This window comes from Sarcophilus harrisii, chromosome 1 (genome assembly GCF_902635505.1).
Source record: "Sarcophilus harrisii chromosome 1, mSarHar1.11, whole genome shotgun sequence".
Lineage (NCBI taxonomy): Eukaryota > Metazoa > Chordata > Mammalia > Dasyuromorphia > Dasyuridae > Sarcophilus > Sarcophilus harrisii.
In genome coordinates, this window is record NC_045426.1 from 4,831,897 (window position 1) to 4,852,624 (window position 20,728).

General features: G+C 51.4%; 3 protein-coding genes across 5 annotated transcripts; 2 read left to right on the forward strand and 1 right to left on the reverse strand.

Annotated features, from left to right (window-relative positions):
- Positions 1 to 532: 532 nt before the first annotated feature.
- MRPL32 (mitochondrial ribosomal protein L32) lies at positions 533 to 3,849 on the reverse strand. Its single transcript, XM_031951768.1, has 3 exons — positions 3,606 to 3,849; positions 2,340 to 2,515; positions 533 to 1,248 (listed from the first exon to the last, which is right to left on the reverse strand). The coding sequence occupies exons 1-3, from the start codon at positions 3,745 to 3,747 to the stop codon at positions 1,003 to 1,005; spliced, it is 564 nt and encodes a 187-aa protein (XP_031807628.1). The 5' UTR covers positions 3,748 to 3,849; the 3' UTR covers positions 533 to 1,002.
- An 83-nt stretch (positions 3,850 to 3,932) lies between these two features.
- Positions 3,933 to 15,190, forward strand: PSMA2 (proteasome 20S subunit alpha 2). Its single transcript, XM_031951757.1, has 8 exons — positions 3,933 to 4,050; positions 9,924 to 10,000; positions 10,712 to 10,844; positions 11,283 to 11,405; positions 12,124 to 12,205; positions 13,576 to 13,649; positions 14,750 to 14,807; positions 14,910 to 15,190. The coding sequence occupies exons 1-8, from the start codon at positions 4,010 to 4,012 to the stop codon at positions 15,024 to 15,026; spliced, it is 705 nt and encodes a 234-aa protein (XP_031807617.1). The 5' UTR covers positions 3,933 to 4,009; the 3' UTR covers positions 15,027 to 15,190.
- Positions 15,191 to 16,092: 902 nt separating this feature from the next.
- Positions 16,093 to 20,474, forward strand: C1H7orf25 (chromosome 1 C7orf25 homolog). 3 transcript variants are annotated; one of them, XM_031951785.1, is made up of 2 exons: positions 16,093 to 16,256; positions 18,919 to 20,474. In XM_031951785.1, exon 2 carries the CDS (start codon positions 18,940 to 18,942, stop codon positions 20,206 to 20,208), a length of 1,269 nt encoding a protein of 422 aa, XP_031807645.1. In that variant the 5' UTR covers positions 16,093 to 16,256; positions 18,919 to 18,939; the 3' UTR covers positions 20,209 to 20,474. The 3 variants fall into 3 exon arrangements, with proteins under 3 accessions (XP_031807645.1, XP_031807649.1, XP_031807639.1); XM_031951789.1 differs by lacking the exon at positions 16,093 to 16,256 and adding an exon at positions 16,499 to 16,590; XM_031951779.1 differs by lacking the exon at positions 16,093 to 16,256 and adding an exon at positions 17,326 to 17,560.
- The last annotated feature ends 254 nt before the right edge of the window (positions 20,475 to 20,728 follow it).

Below are 20,728 nucleotides of genomic sequence, written 5' to 3' on the forward strand. Positions count from 1 at the left end.
ATGAGATATAGTCCCTTCCAAGCACTGTGTAATTGTATGCCAGCTATTATTTTTCCATGTTAAGGAAATCCATCCAAATCTACTATCATCCAAGTCACACCTCAACAAAATTTCCAAAAATACATCAAGACACTTTACTGAATGCTTTCTACAGTATACCCATTTTGTGCAAGGCAACATAGTGGGGAAAAAAGCACGAGCCCCCCCAAACTGAGTGTAAATTCTACCTGATCAAGTATATGACTTTGCTAATTTTTTTACAATCTCTGACCTTGTTTCCTCATGTGTAAATTGAGGTCCGAGGCCCCATTGTCCATCTCAAAATCCACAGACAGATGTTATTTCTACAGACATAGAAACTGCAGCCCTCAGAGACACCAGGGACATTAATTCAGCAAGGAATGAATCGGTGAAAGTCCAGGTGACTAACCTGGAACAATTTTCAAGGAGGCTGAGGTTCTCCTTTTCTGATCTAGAACCCGACTGGGGTCAGGGGCTGGAGGCGATGAAGAAATCACAACCGTGCCATAGCTCCGATCCACATGTCATCCACTGAGTGAAGACACAGGCTTTATTGTGTGAAAGTAACTGACGTTCCCAAAGTGATTCTGACAAAATTTGAATTTCCCCATTTCACAGAAATTTTAAAATCAAATAAGTTAATGTCAGCAAAATAAGCCTTTCCCCAGGAAGTCGGACCCTTGCAAATGTCAGCATTAGGTCATTGATTCTGCACCCAGGTCACATCTAGTTGGCATCGGGAGTGCTAACTGTCACAGATTTGGGATGAAGCCCAGTCCCTTAATTTTATAGAAACTGAGATGCAGAAAAATCGGGTGACTTGTCTGGGTCCCCTGAGGTGGGGCTTGGCCCTGGTTTTCCCAGCCCAAGCCCTATTTGCTAGGCCATGCTGCCAGAGGTGCACAGAAAGGAAAGAGAAAACAAAACAGCTCAAGCCCCCATTTTCATGCGAAAGGCCCCCCTTGGAACCCGCCTGCAGCATCAAGTCCTGGAGAACCAGGATGGCCTCTTCCTGTCGCGCTCGATGAGCCTCTTGCCCTGGTCTTCTGCCGAGGGAGCTTCTCCTTGGTACAGGACCACCGTCTCGACAGTGGGCACATTAGAGTTCCTGCCCCCCATCTGCTTCCTGATTTGTGCCGTCTCGTGGCGGACTTTGCTGTAGCAATAACCGCAAAGGACGTGCTTCAGTTTCAGATGGCCGCACTCGGGACACACGTCGATGTTGTTCTGAGAAACAGGAAGCCCCATGAGCAGAAGGGAACGATTAAAAACTGTGCTTAGGGAACGTGGCCCGTCCCGGCACCCACAAGCGCAGGGGAGCCTGCCGGAACCCAGAAGGGAGGCGGGGCCTGAGTCTCAGAGCATGTGGAGGGCAGTGGGGCCGGCTGCTGGAGGGCTCTCATGGCCGTGAGCGACCCTGGGAGGGATGGTCAGGCTCGGGGCCACGGCCGGGGAGGACGGCCACTGACACAAGCAGACCTCCTCTTACTCTGGCTAAGAGACAGAGGGCGGGCAGGCTGACTACTCTGTGGAGCTGGTGGCGGTCTATGAAACAGGCAGGAGCCTGGACAGGACGGAGCTTCAGGCAGAGAGACAGGAGCAGGACGGGCTGTCCCGCCTCCAAGGGGCCAGGAGACATAGGGGCAGCAAGGTCGGCAGTGCCCCCTCTGGGTGGTCCGGGGCACAGGGTCCTGGGGCAACGAATAGAACCCCTGACTTCAGAGACCTCAGGGGCCACCTTGTCCGTGTTCAAGGCCAGAGAGCAGATCTCTAGGGGACGTTGTTTTTCCTGCTTTACAAGCTTACTAAGGAGCCATCCCTATGATCATATGCGGTCAGAGATTTTCTAAGTCCCGGTTTCCTGGGACAGGGGGCAGCAGCCAGCTGGAATTCAGGTCTGGAACCTCCAGGGAGGACATCCAGGAGCCGGTGGGGGGTGGGCGGGGGGCAGGAATCCCAGGGAAAGGGGACTCACCTCAGCTAAGAGCTAACAACTGAGAAATTGCTACGAGTCACCCAGAGGTGGATGGAGACTCCCCAAAGGGAGGCTTCGTGCCAAGAGGCAGGACCCAAAGCTGGGCTGCTGCGCTGAGGGGGGTCAGCAGAGATGGGGGCTCCGGCTCTGGCTCCAGCCCCCGGGTTTCGGGGGCTACTTATTGGTTTTCAAGCATGCAGAGCATTATGGGGGGTTTTCAAAATGACGGATCCCCTGCACTCCAGCCCGGGCTCAGCCGTACCCTTAGGCAGCCGCACCGCAAGCTGGAGTCTCCCCCTCTCAGGCTCAGGACGGGAAAAGCGGGACCCAAGTCGTTCTTTACCTTAACTTTAACCAGCTTGTGGGGGTTTCTTCTCCTGCACCGATTGACCTCGATGCTGCGCCTATTCTTGGGGGCGGCCATCCACACAAAGCCATCCAACGGGCCCGCAACCTCGGCCGCCGCGCCGGCCTCCGGGGGGAGCTGCGGGGGCAGCGGGGCCCCGGCCAGGGCAGGCCCTGGGAAGGCAAACACAGGAGAGCGGGGAAGCCCCCCCATCCCCCCCCCCCCCCCCCCCCCCCCTCGCGCCTGCGTCAGGGCTCCGTGGCTGAGCCCCGAGGCAACCCCCCCAAGCAGCCGCATTAAAGTAAAGCCCCGGAGGCCGGCCTGCGGAGGAAACAACGGCCGGGCTCATCTCCTGGGTCGCCTGGGAGCACCGCGGGCTGGGAGCACCGCGGGCCGGGGCCTGGGAGCACCGCGGGCTGGGAGCACTGCGGGCCGGGGCCTGGGAGCACCGCGGGCTGGGAGCACTGCGGGCCGGGGCCTGGGAGCACCGCGGGCCGGGGGGATGGGGGGGCTTCTCGGACGCAGCGGAGGACTCCGCCTCCTCTGTCGCCCGCCAGGGCTCACCGGGGGCCGCTTGGATCCAGCCCCGAACCCCCCAGGAGGAGCACAGCGGGGAGAGGGCAGGGGCCCACACTGGGGGGACGGGGCGGCCCGCAGCAGGCACAACCCCCCGGGGGGCGGCGGCGCGGGAGGGAGGGGCGGCGGGGCAGACCAGGAGCCAACCGAGCTCACGATAAAAGGGGTCGGCCAAGGGAGGGGGTAGAAAGGAAGAGCAAAGAGCGGACCCTGGGCACAAACTCCTCCCGCTCACAAACCCCGCCCCAGAAGTGCTGGGGGGGGAGGGTCTCAGCCCCGGAGCGCCCAGTATGACCTGCAGTTCCAAGGAAGAAACTGACGGAGGCGGAGCCTGGAAACGGGACTGATTTGCCAGACCCTGACAGCGGACTGAGACCCTGCAGCAGGGTTTGTCCTCATCTCTTAAATGGGAATCCGGGCTTCAAATCCCTTCTCCGCGGCTCCAGTCCCGGCACCACAGAGCATGATGGGAAGAAGGTCAGGCGAGACCAGAGCCACGCATGTGCGACGCACGCGCCGTGCTTTCTCCTCTGGACCGTAGCACTGCCTTCCGCTTCTGCGTGTGCGCAGTGTCCCACGCAATACTGCGTCGCGCGCCCGCGCCCTCTCTCTCTTGCGTGCGCGTCACCGCCTCGCGCGACGAGCACGTTCCCGGCCCCGCCTCCCCTGATCCCCACCGGGACTTACCCCAGGAAGGGCCTGGAAAGCCGGCAGAAAGATCCGAGGGAAGCGTCTTCTCCACCCGGGCCCAGCAGTTCTGTAGCAAGCGCACGGCAGCCGCCGGCCACGAGGGCAGGGTTACCCGCAGGCACGCCAAGGCCATGACCATGGCTGCCCTGTGAAGGAGGAAAAGAGCGAGCGTGCTGGACAGTGGCGGAGGCCTGGCTTCCCGCCGGAAGGGCCGCGCGCGGGGACTTGGGAAAGCGAGTCCCTTTTGCCCCCGCCCACCCTTCTCGAGGACTACACGTTCCGGCGTGCCTCGGGAGTCCGACGAAGGCCTCCAATGAGGAGCCGGGGCGCAGGCGGAAGCGGGGCCCGGCCGGGGCGTCCTGCGCAGGCGCGGCGCCTCGGTCCGGCTGCAGCGGGGCAAGATGGCGGAGCGCGGCTACAGCTTCTCGCTCACCACCTTCAGGTAGGGACGGCCGAGCCGACCAGGCCGGTGAGGGCCGGAGACGGCTGTCCCACTGATGGGCAGGGCCCAGGCGTGCGGGGCTGTCTCGGGAGCCGGAGCTGGGGCCGGGCCCGGGGCCGGGGCCGGCGCGGGGGCGGCCATGCCGAGTCACCGTGAGAGCCCGGCGGGGGCCCGAGAGACCCGGAGGGCGGCGCTTTCACTTTCTCTCCCAAGCGCGCTTGCGCCCGTCCCCTTCCCCCCTCCGGGAGCCGGGTGCGAATCCCGCCCGGGCCGAGCTCTGAGGGTGCGGGGCAGCTTTGGGAGGCGGGAAGGCCCCAGCAGCATTTACGTAGGAGTATGGGTTAAGCGGGGCGCGTCTGCCCCTCGCCCCTCCTGGGTGTCTTTGTTCGCCCACAACGGGTGAGGCAGGCAGCCTGGTCCAGGCTCAGGGAGTAATGAGTGTCTGAAACCGCCCTGGAGCTCAGCCTTCCTGACTCCGGCCCGGCCCATCCCCGGGTCGCCGAAGCAGGCCCGTTTGGTTTTGGTTTCGAGAACTTTAAGGAGCTCGTAAATATGACGCCTCGGGATTCACGGGCGCCTCTGAACTTGGACGGGCGAAGAGCCTCTGGTCCCGCCCTACCTTCCCTTTTAGGACGAAGCAGCCCCAAGCGCCGCTTAGCGAGGGTTTGTTGCTCAGGTGCGGTGGGGCTCGGGTCCTGGGGCTGCATTCTAGAGTTTTAGGTGACAGTCATATAACCACGTAGTGTGAAATTACCTTAAGGTTTGAGTTAGAACCTTTCACCTATTTTTTCCAAGTGCACGCGGAGAGAATTTTTAACGTGCAGCCATGTAGAACCTACTTCTGCAGGAGTCATGTTGTGAAAGGATAGACGGCCAAAGGAGAAACGCTCGCGCAAAAGTGAAAGCAATGTGTGTCAGTCTCCATTCAGACTCCACCAGTTCTTTCTCTAGCTCCCCTGCCGCGTTAGGGGCGTCTGCCCGGACAGAAGGGGGCGCGCCTCCAGGCGCTCCATTTACCCAGCCTTTTCCTGATGCATAATCATGAATTAAGCTCTCCCCGCTTTGGGCCGGTCACTGGGCTTGATTCTGGGGAAACAAAAGACCCTGCTGTCAAGCTGTGGACAGCGTAGTTCTGCTAAGCTTATTTCAAAATAGAAAAGCAAGTAGGGCAAAGCTTTTAGGTGAGGCATGGGAGAGGGCCACTCGGAGGCTATGTTGTCTTTGAGGGTGGTCTGAAATAAAATTGGGACTCCGGGAGGCACAGAGAAGGGAGTGTTCTCCGGGTGTGGAGCGATAGATAGCACAGAGGTGGGAAAATGGAACGGAATGTATTAGAAACAGCATAAAGACCAATTGAACTGAACCATGGAAAAGGTTGGGACCGGGTTACGAAGAACTTTGATTGTCGGCCACAGGAGTTTATATTTGATCCTTTAGATCAGCAGTTCTCAGACATTTGGTCTTAGGACTATTTTACAACCTTAAAAATCAGTAAGGATCTCCTTGTGCTTAACCACTGAGGACCCCAAAGAACTTTTGATTGTTATGTGAATTAACATAGATGTTTATTTTAAAAATTAAAGGTGATAAATTAAAAAAAAAACTACATAGTAATAATAAACCAGGTCTAAATTAGGAACATTCAACTTCCTGAGTTCAAATCTACCATGCCGGTAGCTCTGCCAAGAAAACCCCAAATTGGTTTACAGAGTCAAACATGACTGAACAACAAATTTAAAATAATGTATTTTATACTCCCCCCCCCCAAAAAAAAAGTCAGAGAAGTGGTATTATTTGGCATATTTTTACAAATCTTTTTTAACATCTAACTTAACAGAAGATAGGATGGTTCTTAATTTGCTTTTGTATTTAGTTAGTTTTGGTAAGTTGTTTTAATTGAATTGGATGAAGAAAATCCATTCTCATCTAGATAAATATTTGGAAAAGAAAGGGATGTTTTATTAGGCAAATAGCATTTTAGAATTATTATTAAGACTAATTTTGAATTCGGGGACCTCCAAGGCTTCAATTGCTGCAAGTGATGAATGCCCTTGAGTTTGATTAGGAGAGTGACTGGGTTAGAACTGAACTTCAGGAGAATCATTTCAACCACTGTGTGGAGATTGGATTAGAAGGGGAATCACTATTGTTATAAGATACAGTGGAGAAACTTTATAACTTAAAGTAGGTATTTATGTGGGTTGGATCAGTTGACCTTTGAGATCCTTTACAACTCTAATGAAGGCTATTGCTTCAATCCAGGCAAGAGATGAAGAAGCCTGGAGTGGTGGCTGTCTGAGTGGGTTGTGGCAACTAGACAAAATCTGTACCTCCTTATAGCTGTAGGGTGAGTAAGAGAGAGGAGTCACAGATGATAGCCAGTTTGAAAACTTATATAATTTGAAAGATAGTGTTTTTGACAATCAGTAGTATACTGCTTTTCAAAAGGTAAAAGTCCTGAACTCAACAGACTCACATTGGAGTAGGGGAAACACCAAGAAAATACATTTGTACAAATAGGATAAATAAAGTAATTGAAAGAGTAAAGGCATCAGAATTAAGAGGAGTTGGGAAAGACTTCCTGTGGGAGTTGAGACTTTAGTAGGAACTTGAAGCCAGGGTAGTCATTGGAGGAGGGAGAGCATTCCAGGCATGCAAACCAAAGAGAATGACCAGAGCAGAGATTTGGAAGGTCTTCCTTCCATAGAACAGTCAGGAATCCATAGTCATGGGATTGAGGAGAATGTGGCAGGAAATCTCTTATAAAAACACTGAAAAGGTAGGGGAGGGCGGGCATGGTATGGAGAGCTTTGAGTGTGAATTAGCGCATTTTGTGTTTGCTTTTGGAGATCTCAGGAAGCCAGTGGACTTTGCTGAATGGAAAAAGGGGTGATGTGGTTATTAAAACTTTGATTTATGACAAACACTTTTGTAACTGGTGAATAGGAATGGCTGGGCAGACCCACCTGCTCGCCATAGCAGTGGTTTAGGTGTGAAATAATCAGGGGCAACAGTAGGGCTAGGGGCAATTGGGGGGAGGGGGGGAGGAGGCTCATCCAAGGGGAAATTAACAGTTCTTGGCAGCAGATGAGGGGAATTAAGGGAGGTGAGGAATCAGCTATGACCCTAAGGTTTCCAGCCTGGGAGACTGGAAGGGTGATGGTGGAAGATAATGGTGTCCTCCACAGGAATAAAGGCATTAGGGAGCTTAGAAGATTGAATTTAAGGTGTCTACTGGACCTCCAGTTCAAGATGTGTAAAAGGCGATTGGAAATGTGAGACCGGAGATCAGCAGAGAGACTGGGGAGGGAAAGGCAGAGTGGAGAATTCTCAGCCTTGAATTCCATAAAAATTAAATCCATGGGAGCTGATGAAATCACCAAGTGAAGTAGAAAGCACAGGACAGAGCCCTGAGGGACACCCGTGGTTGGCAGGCTCTAGATTCCTTGACAAGGAATCAGGTAGAAAGAGGACCAGGAGAGAGTATTTCGAAAACCTAGACTGTGATAGGATGTGCAGAAGGGGTGAGTTTGGACATGTTGAATTTAAAGTGGGTGTAGGCCGTCTAGTTTCAGTATGGCTGTGTAGATCTGGAAGTTATCTGTACAGGGATGATCATTGATCCCCCCCCAGCTTGCTGGTGAAAGAAGAGTATAGAGAGAAAATGGAAGAGGCTGCAAGACAAAATCTTGGGTTATTTTCCCATTTAAAAGACAGAAGATGAAGATTGAAGGTGTTCATGAGAAAATCCAGAGGGGATAGTCACCAGTATAAAAAGCTGCTGAATCCAAGGATGAGAAGTGAGGAATGGTCTTCAGACTTGACAGTCCAGATCTTTGGGACCATTGGAAAGAACTTTTTCATTTGGAATATAAGGTTGAAAACTGTGCAAGAGATTAGGAAGTGATTGTCTCAGAGGAGAGAAAGTAAGGGCAATTACTATAGATAGTATCTTTTTTCCCCTCCCAGAAGTTTGAGAAAGGGAGAAGAGTTATAGGAAGACAAGCTTGAGGAAATGATAGGTTATCAGGTTTTGTTTTTGTTTGTTTTTTAGTTTAAGGACTGGGAGAACACTTTCTCCCAAAGGCATGTTTATAGTAGGCAGCAGAGATGACCCAGTATCTCTGGGAGGAAGGGAAAGTTATAGGAAGACTGACATTATGGCACTTGATCCTCATAACTCAACAAGTAAGGATATTAATTATTTTCATAGGTGAACAAGCAAGTACAATAAAATAGAAAAGATTCAATGTTCAGGATCACCACAGTGATAAATGCTAGTGTCAGGAGCAGAGCCTGGGGTCTCCTGACAAGCATCATTGAACATAATTCCCACTCCCTAAACTGGACAGCTCCTGGTACTTAAACAACAAAACATCTTGATTTCACAATTAGATAAATGGTCTACAGATATATTCTGGACAGAAGAATGTTAGAGATCTATTTGGGTAATTTTCATTGCCATCTTTTATGAAGGTTTCCTTAACATTTCAGTTAAATTGACTTTATTAAGCATTTCTTTTGTGTTGGGCACTGATGATATGAATACAACAAAGGAAGCTCAATAAATTCAAGGTGTTTGCATTTGTGGGAGAGGGACTTAATTTTTCCCAGGGCAGTTTAACTTCTAGGAGAGATCCAGGAAAGCCTTCTGGATTGAAGTTTAATGAATAAGGTACATTTTTCTGGGAACATCTACTCTGCCGTGCAAGGTTCTCCAGAGAAAATGTTTTGTAGAGAGTAACACTATAATAAATTCCATCAAGGTCTTGTCAGCCTCCCCTTGGAGTGGGATTTGATTAGAAATCACTAGGACCTAGGAACAAAATAGCTTCAATGTGACAACTGACTTTTCCTCGGTTTTTTGTAGTTAAGTATTCTATGGAGGAGGAGGAGAAAATTTGTAGGTAATTGCTATTGGACTGAAAACAAGATTTGTAAAGCTTTTTTTCCTTTACTTCGAAATACAATCATTTTCCTTTCTAAAACTAGGTGAAGGAGCTCCTTCAAATATAACCATGAATTCCTTTTTATAAACTTTAGAAACAGTTTTTGTCTTTAAATTAGTGTTGTAGTGGTTTTTAAAAATGAAAAGTTGCTTCTCAGGTAAGAGAGAAAAATCTAAAAAATCCTCTTTTTTGTAAGGGCACTGCAGGAAGTACTATCATTGAAATAGGAGGTTGGTCACAATGTAACTTTGCAAGGTTAGTTATTGATACATTTTTGTTTATCACAACAGTTGTGTTGGTAATTAAATGATATTTTAGGCACATGCAGTAACTTTGTAAAAATGAGTCATTTATAGTTGCTTGATGTTCTAGACTGGTGATCTCCAGATAAAATGTGCATTGGGAATTGATTTTTACAGTTAAAAAAACTTTGTAGTTTCACATTCGGGTTGTTGAAATGCTGTGGAGAGATTTGCAGTTGAGCAGATGTACTCAAGTGTATTGGGCAAGATTTGAGAAGGGGGGAGGGAGCCTCACAGGGAACAGCAGCAAAACTGCCAGAAATGGATAGATACAATTTAAGAATCCTAGTAAAAGCCTGGCTATCCATGACCAGGCCTTGAGAAGCAGTCCCACACTGATTGCTGTTTTACTGTCACTGTTATATAGAAAAGAACAGAATTTTGCTAAATTACTGAGAATAATGAGGCTTATGTCAGTTTCTTAAAAACATTTTGTGAATTTATTTTTTGAATAATCTTATAGTAGCAATAAACATTTTGAAGGACCCGTCTGTTTTAAGCATGAACATTATAGAAAAATGACATTTTGACTGTTGTGTAGTTCACACAGTAGAATTAACCCTCTTAATGGCTCAGACACAGTGAATATTTTGAGCATCTTGTGTCCATTTTTTTCTTCTAGTCCTTCTGGTAAGCTTGTTCAGATTGAATATGCGTTGGCGGCTGTAGCTGGAGGAGCCCCTTCCGTTGGAATCAAAGGTAATGGAGACCGTTCCAGGTGACTTTAAAGATCCTTTGACTTAATCTTCATTTCACATGGTCCTAATGGGGTGTATTTTATATTTGGTATAATTAGAGTTAGTTTAAAACTTGGAGCAAATATTTCTTGAGTAGATGGCATTTTGGCTATATTAATCCTCATATGAAATTGAATCTTTGTGGGATTCATCAGTTAACTTCTTCAGCCCCAGGCAGTGTATATAATTTTTGGTATTTTTTTCATTTCCTTTGTAAGGCGTCTGGAATGTTGTCTGTCGTTTCTTTTTGTAACTTTATGTGATTTTCCTTGTGAGTTGGTAGTTTGATGATTACATTCTTTTCTTGAACATGAATGAAATAATGCACTAAGAGCATTTACCTTTTATTTTAATGACTAGTTGGCTTAAAATTTCATTTTGAGTACTAAGTTTTTATGAAAATGCAGAATGCCAGTATTATTTTAAAGTGTTAATTTACTATGAATACAGCAGGCTTGAGTAACAATAGAAAGTGATTTCATTCCTCAGCTAAGAAAGGTAACTTCGGGGGTGGGAACCCAGCAGAAGAGTTCACAAAATGTAGGCAGCGAGGAAAGATATAACCCAAGGGAAAAAGGGACTTGAGTAATTAGAAAATTGTGTGAAGTGTTCATTTGTGACAAATGGAGCAAGGTCTCTAAACAACTGAGCATTAAGAACTGTTTCCTTTCAGCTGCCAACGGTGTGGTGCTGGCCACAGAGAAAAAGCAGAAATCCATCCTGTATGATGAAAGGAGTGTCCACAAGGTGGAGCCAATCACCAAGCACATCGGCCTGGTCTACAGTGGCATGGGCCCTGACTACAGGTCTGGAGGGGCAGGGCAGTGGGGTAGGGGACTGAACATCTGTAACATGGGAAGGCTGTACTGGTTTTATTATCTCCTCTTAGGAAAGCATTGGAGAAATGTTTGTGGTGAAAGGTGGGCAAGATTGGCAAAGTTGGGATGTGGGGAAAGTTAGCTGCCATGCTTGGTATACCCAGGCCCAATTCCTTCTCCATTTCTCCCTTCTCAGGGTTAGGACTGAAGGGCTTTGGGGTTTGCTGTTGGGATTTGACATGTTTTAAGCCCACATCTGACAGGACAAGAAAGAGATTCTAAATGATTACAACTAGACCTGTGAGATCATTAGCTTGAGAAACTCTTATATGAGAAAATCCCTTAGACTTAAGCAGGCTAGCCCCTCCTTGCCACCTTCCAGAAGGCTGGGTACTGAGCTAACTTTCTTTCCCTCCTGCTTGCCAGAGTGCTGGTTCACCGAGCTCGAAAGCTGGCACAGCAATATTACCTGGTGTACCACGAGCCCATCCCTACGGCACAGCTGGTGCAGAGGGTGGCGTCAGTGATGCAAGAGTACACACAGTCAGGGTAAGTGCCGGGTATGAAGGCATGCTGGTCAGAAGGAAATATTGGTTTAATTAACTGGAGTGGCCGCTTAAGAGTGTCTTAAGTGGGACTTTATTCCTTGTTAATGAAGTGTCAAAAATGTTACATTTAAGGGAAAACAGATTTTTTATTTTTTATTTTTTATTTTTTTTGAAATTCTGGGTATCAGTCTTGGCTGGTTAGATTCAGAGAATTCTCTGCCCCCCTGATCTGTAAAAAATTTCTGTTGCTCCTCAAAAACATGTTTATTTTCACAGCACACTAGAATCTTAAATCCAACATTCTGAATCAAGTGTGATTTAAAGTGTTATCTAAAGGGACCGTTTCACTTACACCTGATGTATAGAGTAGCTGTTGGCTAATTGGCATTGAGCTAAAGTTGTGCTTTTCTTAAGACCTTGAAACTTTGGCTATATTTTAACTGACCCCAGATTTTAAATTCCATTTATTTGGAGGAATGAAAAGCAGATGGTGCAGTACCTTCTATTTTAACACAGAACATTGATTTAATGTTTATTTTCAAAAGGTAACATTTGTGACATTATCAATGTCATTTCTAAAGATTTATTCGAGACTGATGAGCGTTTTTGTCTTTAGAATGATTATGGGATAACTATTGTTGAATTTCCCCCAATGATGTCATTTTCCCCTTGCCTGACCAATGTTTGATCCAATTTTTCCTTCTTTTTCCTTTCTGTAGTGGTGTGCGTCCATTTGGAGTATCACTGCTCATTTGTGGTTGGAATGAGGGCCGACCTTATTTATTTCAATCTGATCCATCTGTGAGTATCAAACTGTTGAAACATCTGTTAAAGAATTGTGGGTACATGTACTTACTGTTGAAACCACCCACATGTTGCAAAAAAGATGTGCATGGGACTTGGGGGATTGAAGACCTGAGTTCCTGTGCTAGTTTTGATGTTACATGTAATAAACTCTGTGATCTTTCTGTGGTTCAGTGTCCATACTGTTTATAAAATGGGAATAATCATATGTCTGGCTGCCTTTCCGAGATCATCATGAGCTAAGCTACCTTGTGAAACTCTGTGCTATTTATTTCTTTTCTATAAATAATATTTATTATAAGCTTTTATTATTCATGTGTTCTCATTTGTGTGATGAGCAAAATGTGGGAGCCCTCTACACGGTTCCTAATTTTTGCTACTTTGATGTAATTGGAGATGGCTGAAACAGTCTTTAGCCCCACTGTCTTCAAACCTGAAAATGTTTATTACCTTAGGAAACATCCTAAGGAGGAACATGGAACTTGAGAGTAGTGACCTCTATGTGCTCAGCTGGCCTGCCATGCTGCTGTCCCTTTAGATACTCTTCCAGGGCTCAGAATCTAGTAGAACTTGGGCACATCTGAATGACCAGACTCAAGTAAGAGCTTTCAGATCCTATATGCCATGAAGTCGGCTCTTAGCTTTATTGATGCCTCCATTTAAACAAATATATATATCCATATAAACAAATATTAAACATTTCATAAAATGACCATTTATGTCTTCATTATGTAGCTGTGTGGTGCTGTAAGCCCTACCCTCCTCCCACCTCTCAACTTAAAAGAAGGATATATATATATATATATATAAAATTTTCTTCTACTCTGGAATTAGAATGAAAAACAGCTATTCTTTATCTGCCAGGTAGAGTCATGTGATTTCTTTACATAGGGATAGATTTGTATTTTTCTTTCTTTCTGGGTCTAAGCTCTTCCAATTATCTTATGAGTCTTAAAACAATCCATTTTTTTTTCTTTTATTATTATAACTTTTTATTGACAGAACATATGTTTCTACTTTTCCCTTCACCCCCTCCCCTAGATGGCAGGCAGTCTTATACATGTTAAGTATATAACAATCCATTTGTCAGGAGAAAGTGATGTGGCCAGGGCTCATAGGATTAAGTGTTAGAGGCTGGATTTGAATCCAGACCTTCAGCACTCCAGTACCCCCTGCCTGTTATACCTTGTGACTTTTGGATCTTTTTCTATCCCTCCTCTTCCATGTTAGAGAAAGGGGTGATGACCTTTCTGATCTCTTCAGTAGTTGTGGGCATTCTGTCCTCTCTTCATGTTTTATGAACTGTTGTCTAGATTTAAATTTCCTTTATTTAAGAATGTTGTCTTTTTCCTCCCCCTTCTGACCAGGGAGCTTACTTTGCTTGGAAAGCCACAGCGATGGGGAAGAATTATGTGAATGGGAAAACTTTCCTTGAGAAAAGGTGGGTCTGTTCTCTCTCTTCAGGCTGTCTGGGCAAAGGCTACTCTTCTGAGTTGGGAGTCATGTGCCTATAACTAGCCTTACATTTTAGTCTATGATGGTGAAATTAAGCATTTTCACCATCTTCTCCATGCTTTTTCTCCCAGCCCCCATTTGTCACGCCAAAGTATATGTAATCCTCTAGTAGGAGAGGAAAGGGAGCATTTATTGAGTACCTATTTCCTCTGTTCCGGGCACCAAGCATAGCACTTTGCGTCTCACAACAGTCTTTCTCTGGGAGACTGGGACTGTTATTATCTCCATTTTACAGATGGAGAAACTAAGGCGGGGGACACTGAAGTGTTCTCCCCAGGTTCAAACAGCTAGTAAGTGTCTGACCTTTGGTCTTCCTGATTTCTGGCCCTGTGCACTGAACCATCATCATATGTGTTTCCTCTATTTACATTACAGAGAAACCCAATGGTTATCAGTTTTGGAATTTCAACATTTTTTAAAATGGCCTAAATAATTCAGAGTACTCCATTTATTCATTCTTCAGTGTTTTTGTTTTCAACTCAGACCACAATTATTTTTATAATTAAAGGTCATTGTACACTTTAAATTTGGCAAAGTCAAACATTTTCAACCTGAAAACACCCTTTTTCATAATAGGTTTATTTTTTGATTAGATTAAGGTGTTTATTACAAGATTTTTTTAAATTTGAAATTCACTTGGGATAGTTTTAAATGCAGGTGAGTCTCATGGTGGGGAAGAGATTGCTTTGACATTGCTGATGAGGTGACAAAGCAGTTTGCAATATTGTTTTTTGTTTGTTAAAAGGATTTCTTAAATTCGTACTCATTTTGGTGATGCCCTTGACATTAAATAACTTGCCTAGGGATCACACAGTAAGTGCTATGTGTCTGAGGCCTGATTTGGACTCAGGATCTCCTGGTTTCAGACAGTGCTCTGTCCATTGCGCCATCTAGCTGCCCGTGCAATGCTCTTTTGATGTAAATTTTAAATGAAGTCTTTTATCAAAATGCATTTCAGAGTTTTGTTTGTTAATGTTCATGAAGACTTGAGGTTCAGCCCTGCTAAGTTCTTTTTCTTAAATTTAGATACAATGAAGATCTGGAGTTGGAGGATGCCATTCATACTGCCATCTTAACACTGAAGGTTGGTTGGCACTCTAGCCAGGGAGGCAGCGCTCGGAGTTTCATTGACTGTTACAAGCCTTACATATTGATGGTTCATGTATTTACTTATTTTCTTCCACAGGAAAGTTTTGAAGGGCAGATGACAGAAGACAACATAGAAGTTGGCATCTGCAATGAGTCCGGCTTTAGGAGGCTCACTCCCACTGAAGTCAAGGATTACTTGGCTGCCATAGCATAATATTCCAATGACTGAATTATCCAAAGTTTCGATTGATTTCCCAATCTGAAATGTTTCAAAATGTTTTTGTTTTTCTGTTTTTTGCATACTTATTTCTACATAGTTGAATGGACTGAAGTTTTTAAAAATGATAGGTATAAATCCTAATAAACTACTCAATTCAGGTGGTTGGGAACTTATTCTATTCCGTATTTCAGCAATGAAAAAAAAAAGGCAGCTACAGCCCATTCCTAACTTCCCTCTGAGAGGATACTGCGATTTCTTTGTGACTGTGTTTGAGTGTGTCTTGTTTATCTGTGTGTGTGCGCATGGCATGTATCTGCCTTTGTGCCCACCCTCCAAAAGTGGTTCGGTTTCTGGGTGTGGGTATCTATGTATGAGAGACTGTGTGCACACACGTGTGCGTGTCTCCCTTTCTCCAGTCTCCAAAAGTTGGCTTCAGTTTCTGGATGCGTGTCTGCCTTCGTGCTCATCCTCCAAAAGTTGGCTTCGGGTTCTGGGTGTGTCTGTGTTTGTGCCTGTCTGTGTGTGCACCTGTGTCTGTGTGCCCGCCCGCCAAAAGGTGGCTTGGGTTTCTGTGTGTGTCTGCGTGTGAGTGTGGGGGGCTCAGCACTGAGGGAGCTAGTCGCGGTTCAGCAGGACAGAAAAGTCAGGCCCCGACAGGACCCCTCTCAGAGCCCCTGCAGAAGTGGCAGGAGACGCACGAGGAGGGCGGACTGAGGGCTGACCCCTGCGTGGGGGGAGGGAAGGTAGGCCCTCGCTTGTAGGCGAGCTGGCAAAACGTTGGCGGATGGTGGCCCAGCCCCGAGGGAGGCCACAGACGGAAGGGGTGTGGATCCGGGTGCTTGGGGGAACACCAGCCTTAGGGTAGCCAGGATGGGGGACGGTGCTCTCTACCCCAGACCCGAGGAAGAACTGTGACACGGAGGCGGAGGCCAGACGGAAGCAGGCCCGGGGCGCCCGAGGGGCTCGCCTGCAACCTGGGCTCCGGGGCTGGCTCTGGGCCGGGGTGGGAGCGCGCACGCGCGGGCAGCACGCACGGGCCGAGGAAGCGCCCGGTGGGCGTCACTGCCGAACTTGGGCATTCAGGCTGCGTCGGGGCGGGGCCCAAGGAGAGAGAGGGAGCGCGCCGCGCTCCGGGCGGCGGTAGCAGACCGACGGAGAGCTTGGAACAGCCCGGGCGGGCGCGGGACGGAGCGGGACCCCTGCCACTGGCTGCAGAGATCCCAGGTCTCCGGGAGCCGACAGAGGGTTGAGGTCGCCGGGAGGTGGGGATGATGCAAGAGTCAAACCGGGGCCGCTGCGCATGCGCGCTGCTCACGGGAGCGAGGGAGGCAAAAGGGGGAGCGCCCCGCCGGCGGGTGCCCTTAGTTAAGATGGCCGGCGGGCCGGCTTCATACGCACGCCGGGTGCACGCCCACAGGCGGGAGGATGCCTGGAGCGGCGTCAGTCGGCCGGGGCCACGTGACCCACACGTCCCCGCGGCGACGGCGGCCGGCAGGGAGCAGAGCCTGAGCCGGTCTGTGGCGAGTGTTCCCTTCGGTCCGCCAGCCCGCCCGGCCAGGTGAGGCGCTGCCCGTCCCCCGGGCAAACCAGGGCCGCGTGCGGCCGTGCGGGGGAGGGGCGCCGCGCTGGGACCAGGGGCCCACCCCGCAGAGGGGGAAACTGAGGGCCGGAGGGCAGAGGAGACGGACTCCGGGCCCCCAGTGGGGGGCGGCGGGGCCATAGCTGACTCAGGCCTCATTAACCCTCCCCCCGTGTTTGTGTCGGGCCCGGCCTCGAGTTGGGCCGGTCAGGAAACGCCACGTGCGGGCAGGGAGCCCTCCCGGACCCCTCCCCCCCTGCAGTGGCGGCCCGAACCCGGGGCCGGGCGGGGCCATCGTGACCTTGCTCCCCTTCTCCGGCGCCCGGGGCTGGGAAAGGGGCGGGGCCCGGGGGGGCCGTGGGACCCTCCCCCCAAGGCCGAGAGGGGAGAAAGAAGCCCCCGGAGATGAGACGGGAGCCGCGGGGATCGGGCGGGGGACGAGTTAGTCCCACCCCAGGTCCCGCGGCCCCTGCGAGTGTCTGCCCTGTGCGCGTCCCCCTCCTGAACCCGCCGGGCCCTGCAGGGGAGGGGGGCGGGGCACCCCTCCTCCTCCTCCTCCTCCGCCCGGGCCCGCCCACGTCCTGGCTCATTCCGGGGGTCCCGAGCGCGGGGGGGGAGCAAGGGCTGGGAACGGGACGAGATGGGGATGGGGCCGGAGGGGGAGGGGGAGGGAGGGGGGTGAGGATGGGGACGGGGATGGGGAGGCGGCTTCTTCCTTCTCTGACACAGGCAGCCCCAGCGGGCTGTCCCGGCAGTTGGCCTTCTGGTCCGAGTCCAGCTGTCCTGAGCCCGGCCCCAGAACTCCGGCAGGTCCGATCTGAGCTTGCCCCTGCCCTTTTCTGCTTCCTTTGAGGAATCTTCCCAGTCCGCTAACAAGTGTCTAAGGTCACATTTGGCCTCGGGCGGCCCTGACCGTCCCCGCCCCGGCTCCTGATGCTGCGGCTGTCAGGTACCACGTGCCCTGAGCCTCCCGGTCCCCGTGTGCTTGCAGGAACCTTGTGGGGAGGGGCGCCAGGGGCGGCTGCTACTGATACGGAAGAATGAGGCGAAGCCCCTTGCAGGGAGCTCCGGGATCCCCCCACAACACCGGCAAGTCGGTGCTAGCATTGCCCGTTTCTCAGCTGAGGAGACTGAGGCAGAAGGACTGAGTCGCTTGCTCAGGCTCTCCCAGGCCGGCTTTGGACTCGGTCACACCCGCTTCTCGCAGCGCCTCCGGTTATCCCGGTGACTGCGCCTGGGTCAGAACTCCATGTCCGGCAGTCCGGGACTCTGGCTCCCACGGCCTCTCTCTGGCCTGCCCTGGAGCCCGGAGCATCCTGACCCTGACTGTTGTCTGAGGGGAGGGGACCGAAGAGAGCCCGGGGCTCAAGGGGCTTTGCCTCGACTGCGCCCGCCCCCGGCCTCCTTAACGCTGCCCACGTCCTGCCGGCCTCCTTTCCGCTGCCCACGTCCTGCCAGCCTCAGCCGTCCCGCCCCCCCGTTTCTGGCCACTTCCAGAGAGAAGCTCCGGCTTATGTTCCGACACCTTCTCCCAGAGCCTCCCTTTAGCACTGGGGGCTCCCTGGGGGCGGGCTCTGGTTTTGCCTCCTGTCCCCACAGCACCCGCATACAGGAAGCACTTAATAGGTGCTTGTTGGTGCCTCTGGGTCTTCTCTTCCTTCAGAGTGCATGCAGTCAGAGGCCTCTGCCTGCTGGGAGCTCCTGTCTCCCCCCTCCCTTCTGTTCTCCCCACTTTACATCTGTAGCACAGGTGGATTTGGCAGCTCTTCCATGAGAAGATAAACTCCTTGGCGGGGAAGGGGGGGTCACTTTGTCCTTGTGCCCGGCCTGGCACCTTGTTGGCATCCGATAAATGCCTGTCGGTGGCGGAGGAGGTTGGCCCCGGGCGGGAGGCCGCACTGCGGAGCCTCGGGGCTTTGTGGCCGGGCTCTGGCGCCCCAGCAGCCACGTGACCTGTGGCGGCTCTCGGTTTCCTCATCTGTAACCACAGGGGCATCTGTGGGCAATGGGCGGGTTCCAGCCCTGCCTTTAGGCCCCTGGCTTTGTCTCTCCGCCCCTTCCTGTGGACGGGGTGGCAGGAGGTCCCCAAGCCTGCTGCAATCGCCGCTTGACCCCTGGAGACACTGTGACCCCAGGGGCTCAGAGGTCCAGATAAGATGACCCTGACCGTGGGGCCCTTTGCCAGCTGCCCCTCGGGCGGTGTCCATCTCGGCTCTCGGTGGCGTTCCTCCGGGTGGAGCCAGAAAGCTTGCCTCGGCAGGGTCCTTCCCGCAGGGTTTGCTGACCTGGTTTTTCTTCTGTTCGTAGAGTAGGAATAATGCTGCCAACATGTCCGTGCACTCTATGCTTTGTGAGCGAATTGCTGTCGCCAAGGAGTTAATCAAGAGAGCCGAAGCCCTTTCCAGATCCAGAAAAGGAGGTGTCGAAGGGGGGGCCAAGCTATGCAGCAAGCTGAAGGCCGAGCTGAAGTTCCTGCACAGGGTGGAGGCGGGGAAGGTGGCCATCAAGGAGTCCCACCTCCAGAGCACCAACCTTACCCACCTGCGCGCCATCGTCGAGTCCGCCGAGAACCTGGAGGAGGTGGTTAGCGTCCTCCACGTCTTTGGCTACGTCGACAGCCTGGGAGAAAAGCAGACCCTGGTGGTGGACGTCGTGGCCAATGGGGGCCACACGTGGGTCAAGGCCATCGGCCGGAAAGCCGAGGCCCTGCACAACATCTGGCTGGGCCGGGGCCAGTACGGGGACAAGAGCATCATCGAGCAGGCGGAGGACTTCCTGCAGGCGAGCTCCCAGCAGCCCGTGCAGTACAGCAACCCCCACATCGTCTTTGCCTTCTACAACAGCGTCTCCAGCCCCATGGCGGAAAAGCTGAAAGAAATGGGCATCTCCGTGCGCGGGGACATCGTGGCCGTGAACGCCCCCCTGGAGCGGCCCGAGCGGCTCCTGGAGCTCAGCGACAGCGAGTCCGACGAGGAGGTCCCGGGACTCCTGCAGGTGACCCGCGTCGACAGGGAGAACGTTGTGGCGAGCATGGCTTTCCCCACAGAGGTCAAGGTTGACGTGTGCAGCCGGGTGAACTTGGACATCACCACGCTGATCACCTACGTCTCTGCCCTGAGTTATGGCGGCTGCCACTTCGTCTTCCGAGAGAAGGTGCTGACCGAGCAGGCCGTCCAGGAGCGGAAGGAGCGCGTCCTGCCCCAGCTGGAGGCCTTTATGGCCAACAAGGAGCTGTTCGCCTGCGAGTCGGCCGTCAAGGACTTCCAGTCCATCTTAGACACTTTGGGAGGGCCCGGCGAGAGGGAGCGGGCTGCCCGGCTCATCCAGCGGATCAGCGTGGTGCCGGACCAGCCCTCCGAGCGTGCCTTAAGACTGGTAGCGAGCTCCAAAATCAACAGCCGCTCGCTCACCATTTTTGGAACGGGAGACACTTTAAAAGCCATCACGATGACGGCCAACAGCGGCTTTGTGCGGGCCGCCACCAACCAGGGCGTGAAGTTCAGCGTGTTCATCCACCAGCCCCGGGCCCTCACTGAAAGCAAAGAAGCCCTTGCCACCCCCTTACCAAAGAGCTGCCCTGGCAGCAGTGAACTCTGACGGGCCTCCTCGAGAGGGCCGGGCCTTCTGCCCCCAGTGGGCACAGGCTGCAGGCCGGTCCTGGCGGGCACTTGTCCCGGGCACTGCGCGGCCTTCAGATGCCCAGAGCAGGAGAGACGGGGCGGCCACGGCCGAGGCATCGGGCTCTAGGCCTCCTGGGGCCGCGCATTCCCCGGCGAGGGGCTGCATTCTCGTGGAGAGAATAGTCTTTCAGGGCAGTCTGTCTCCATCACATCCCGCATTAAACGCCCAGTTAAAGACTCCTGCATCCTGACATTTTTATTTTTGTTCCCCCGGCTCATTACTTCATGGGGAGTTGGGGGAGGGGGAGGGAGGCCCCCAAGGGAGCCTGGGGTTCAACAGCACTTGAAGGGCCCTGGGCGGGTGTTTGCCCGAGCCTTCCGCGGGAAGGCTTCTGTGTGCCTCATTCTGCTGGGGGACTGCTTCCAATTTGTCCAAAGTGGTCAAGTTTTGGAGAAGCATCAGAAGATCCACTGGAGGTTTGGGAGGGTGGGGAAGA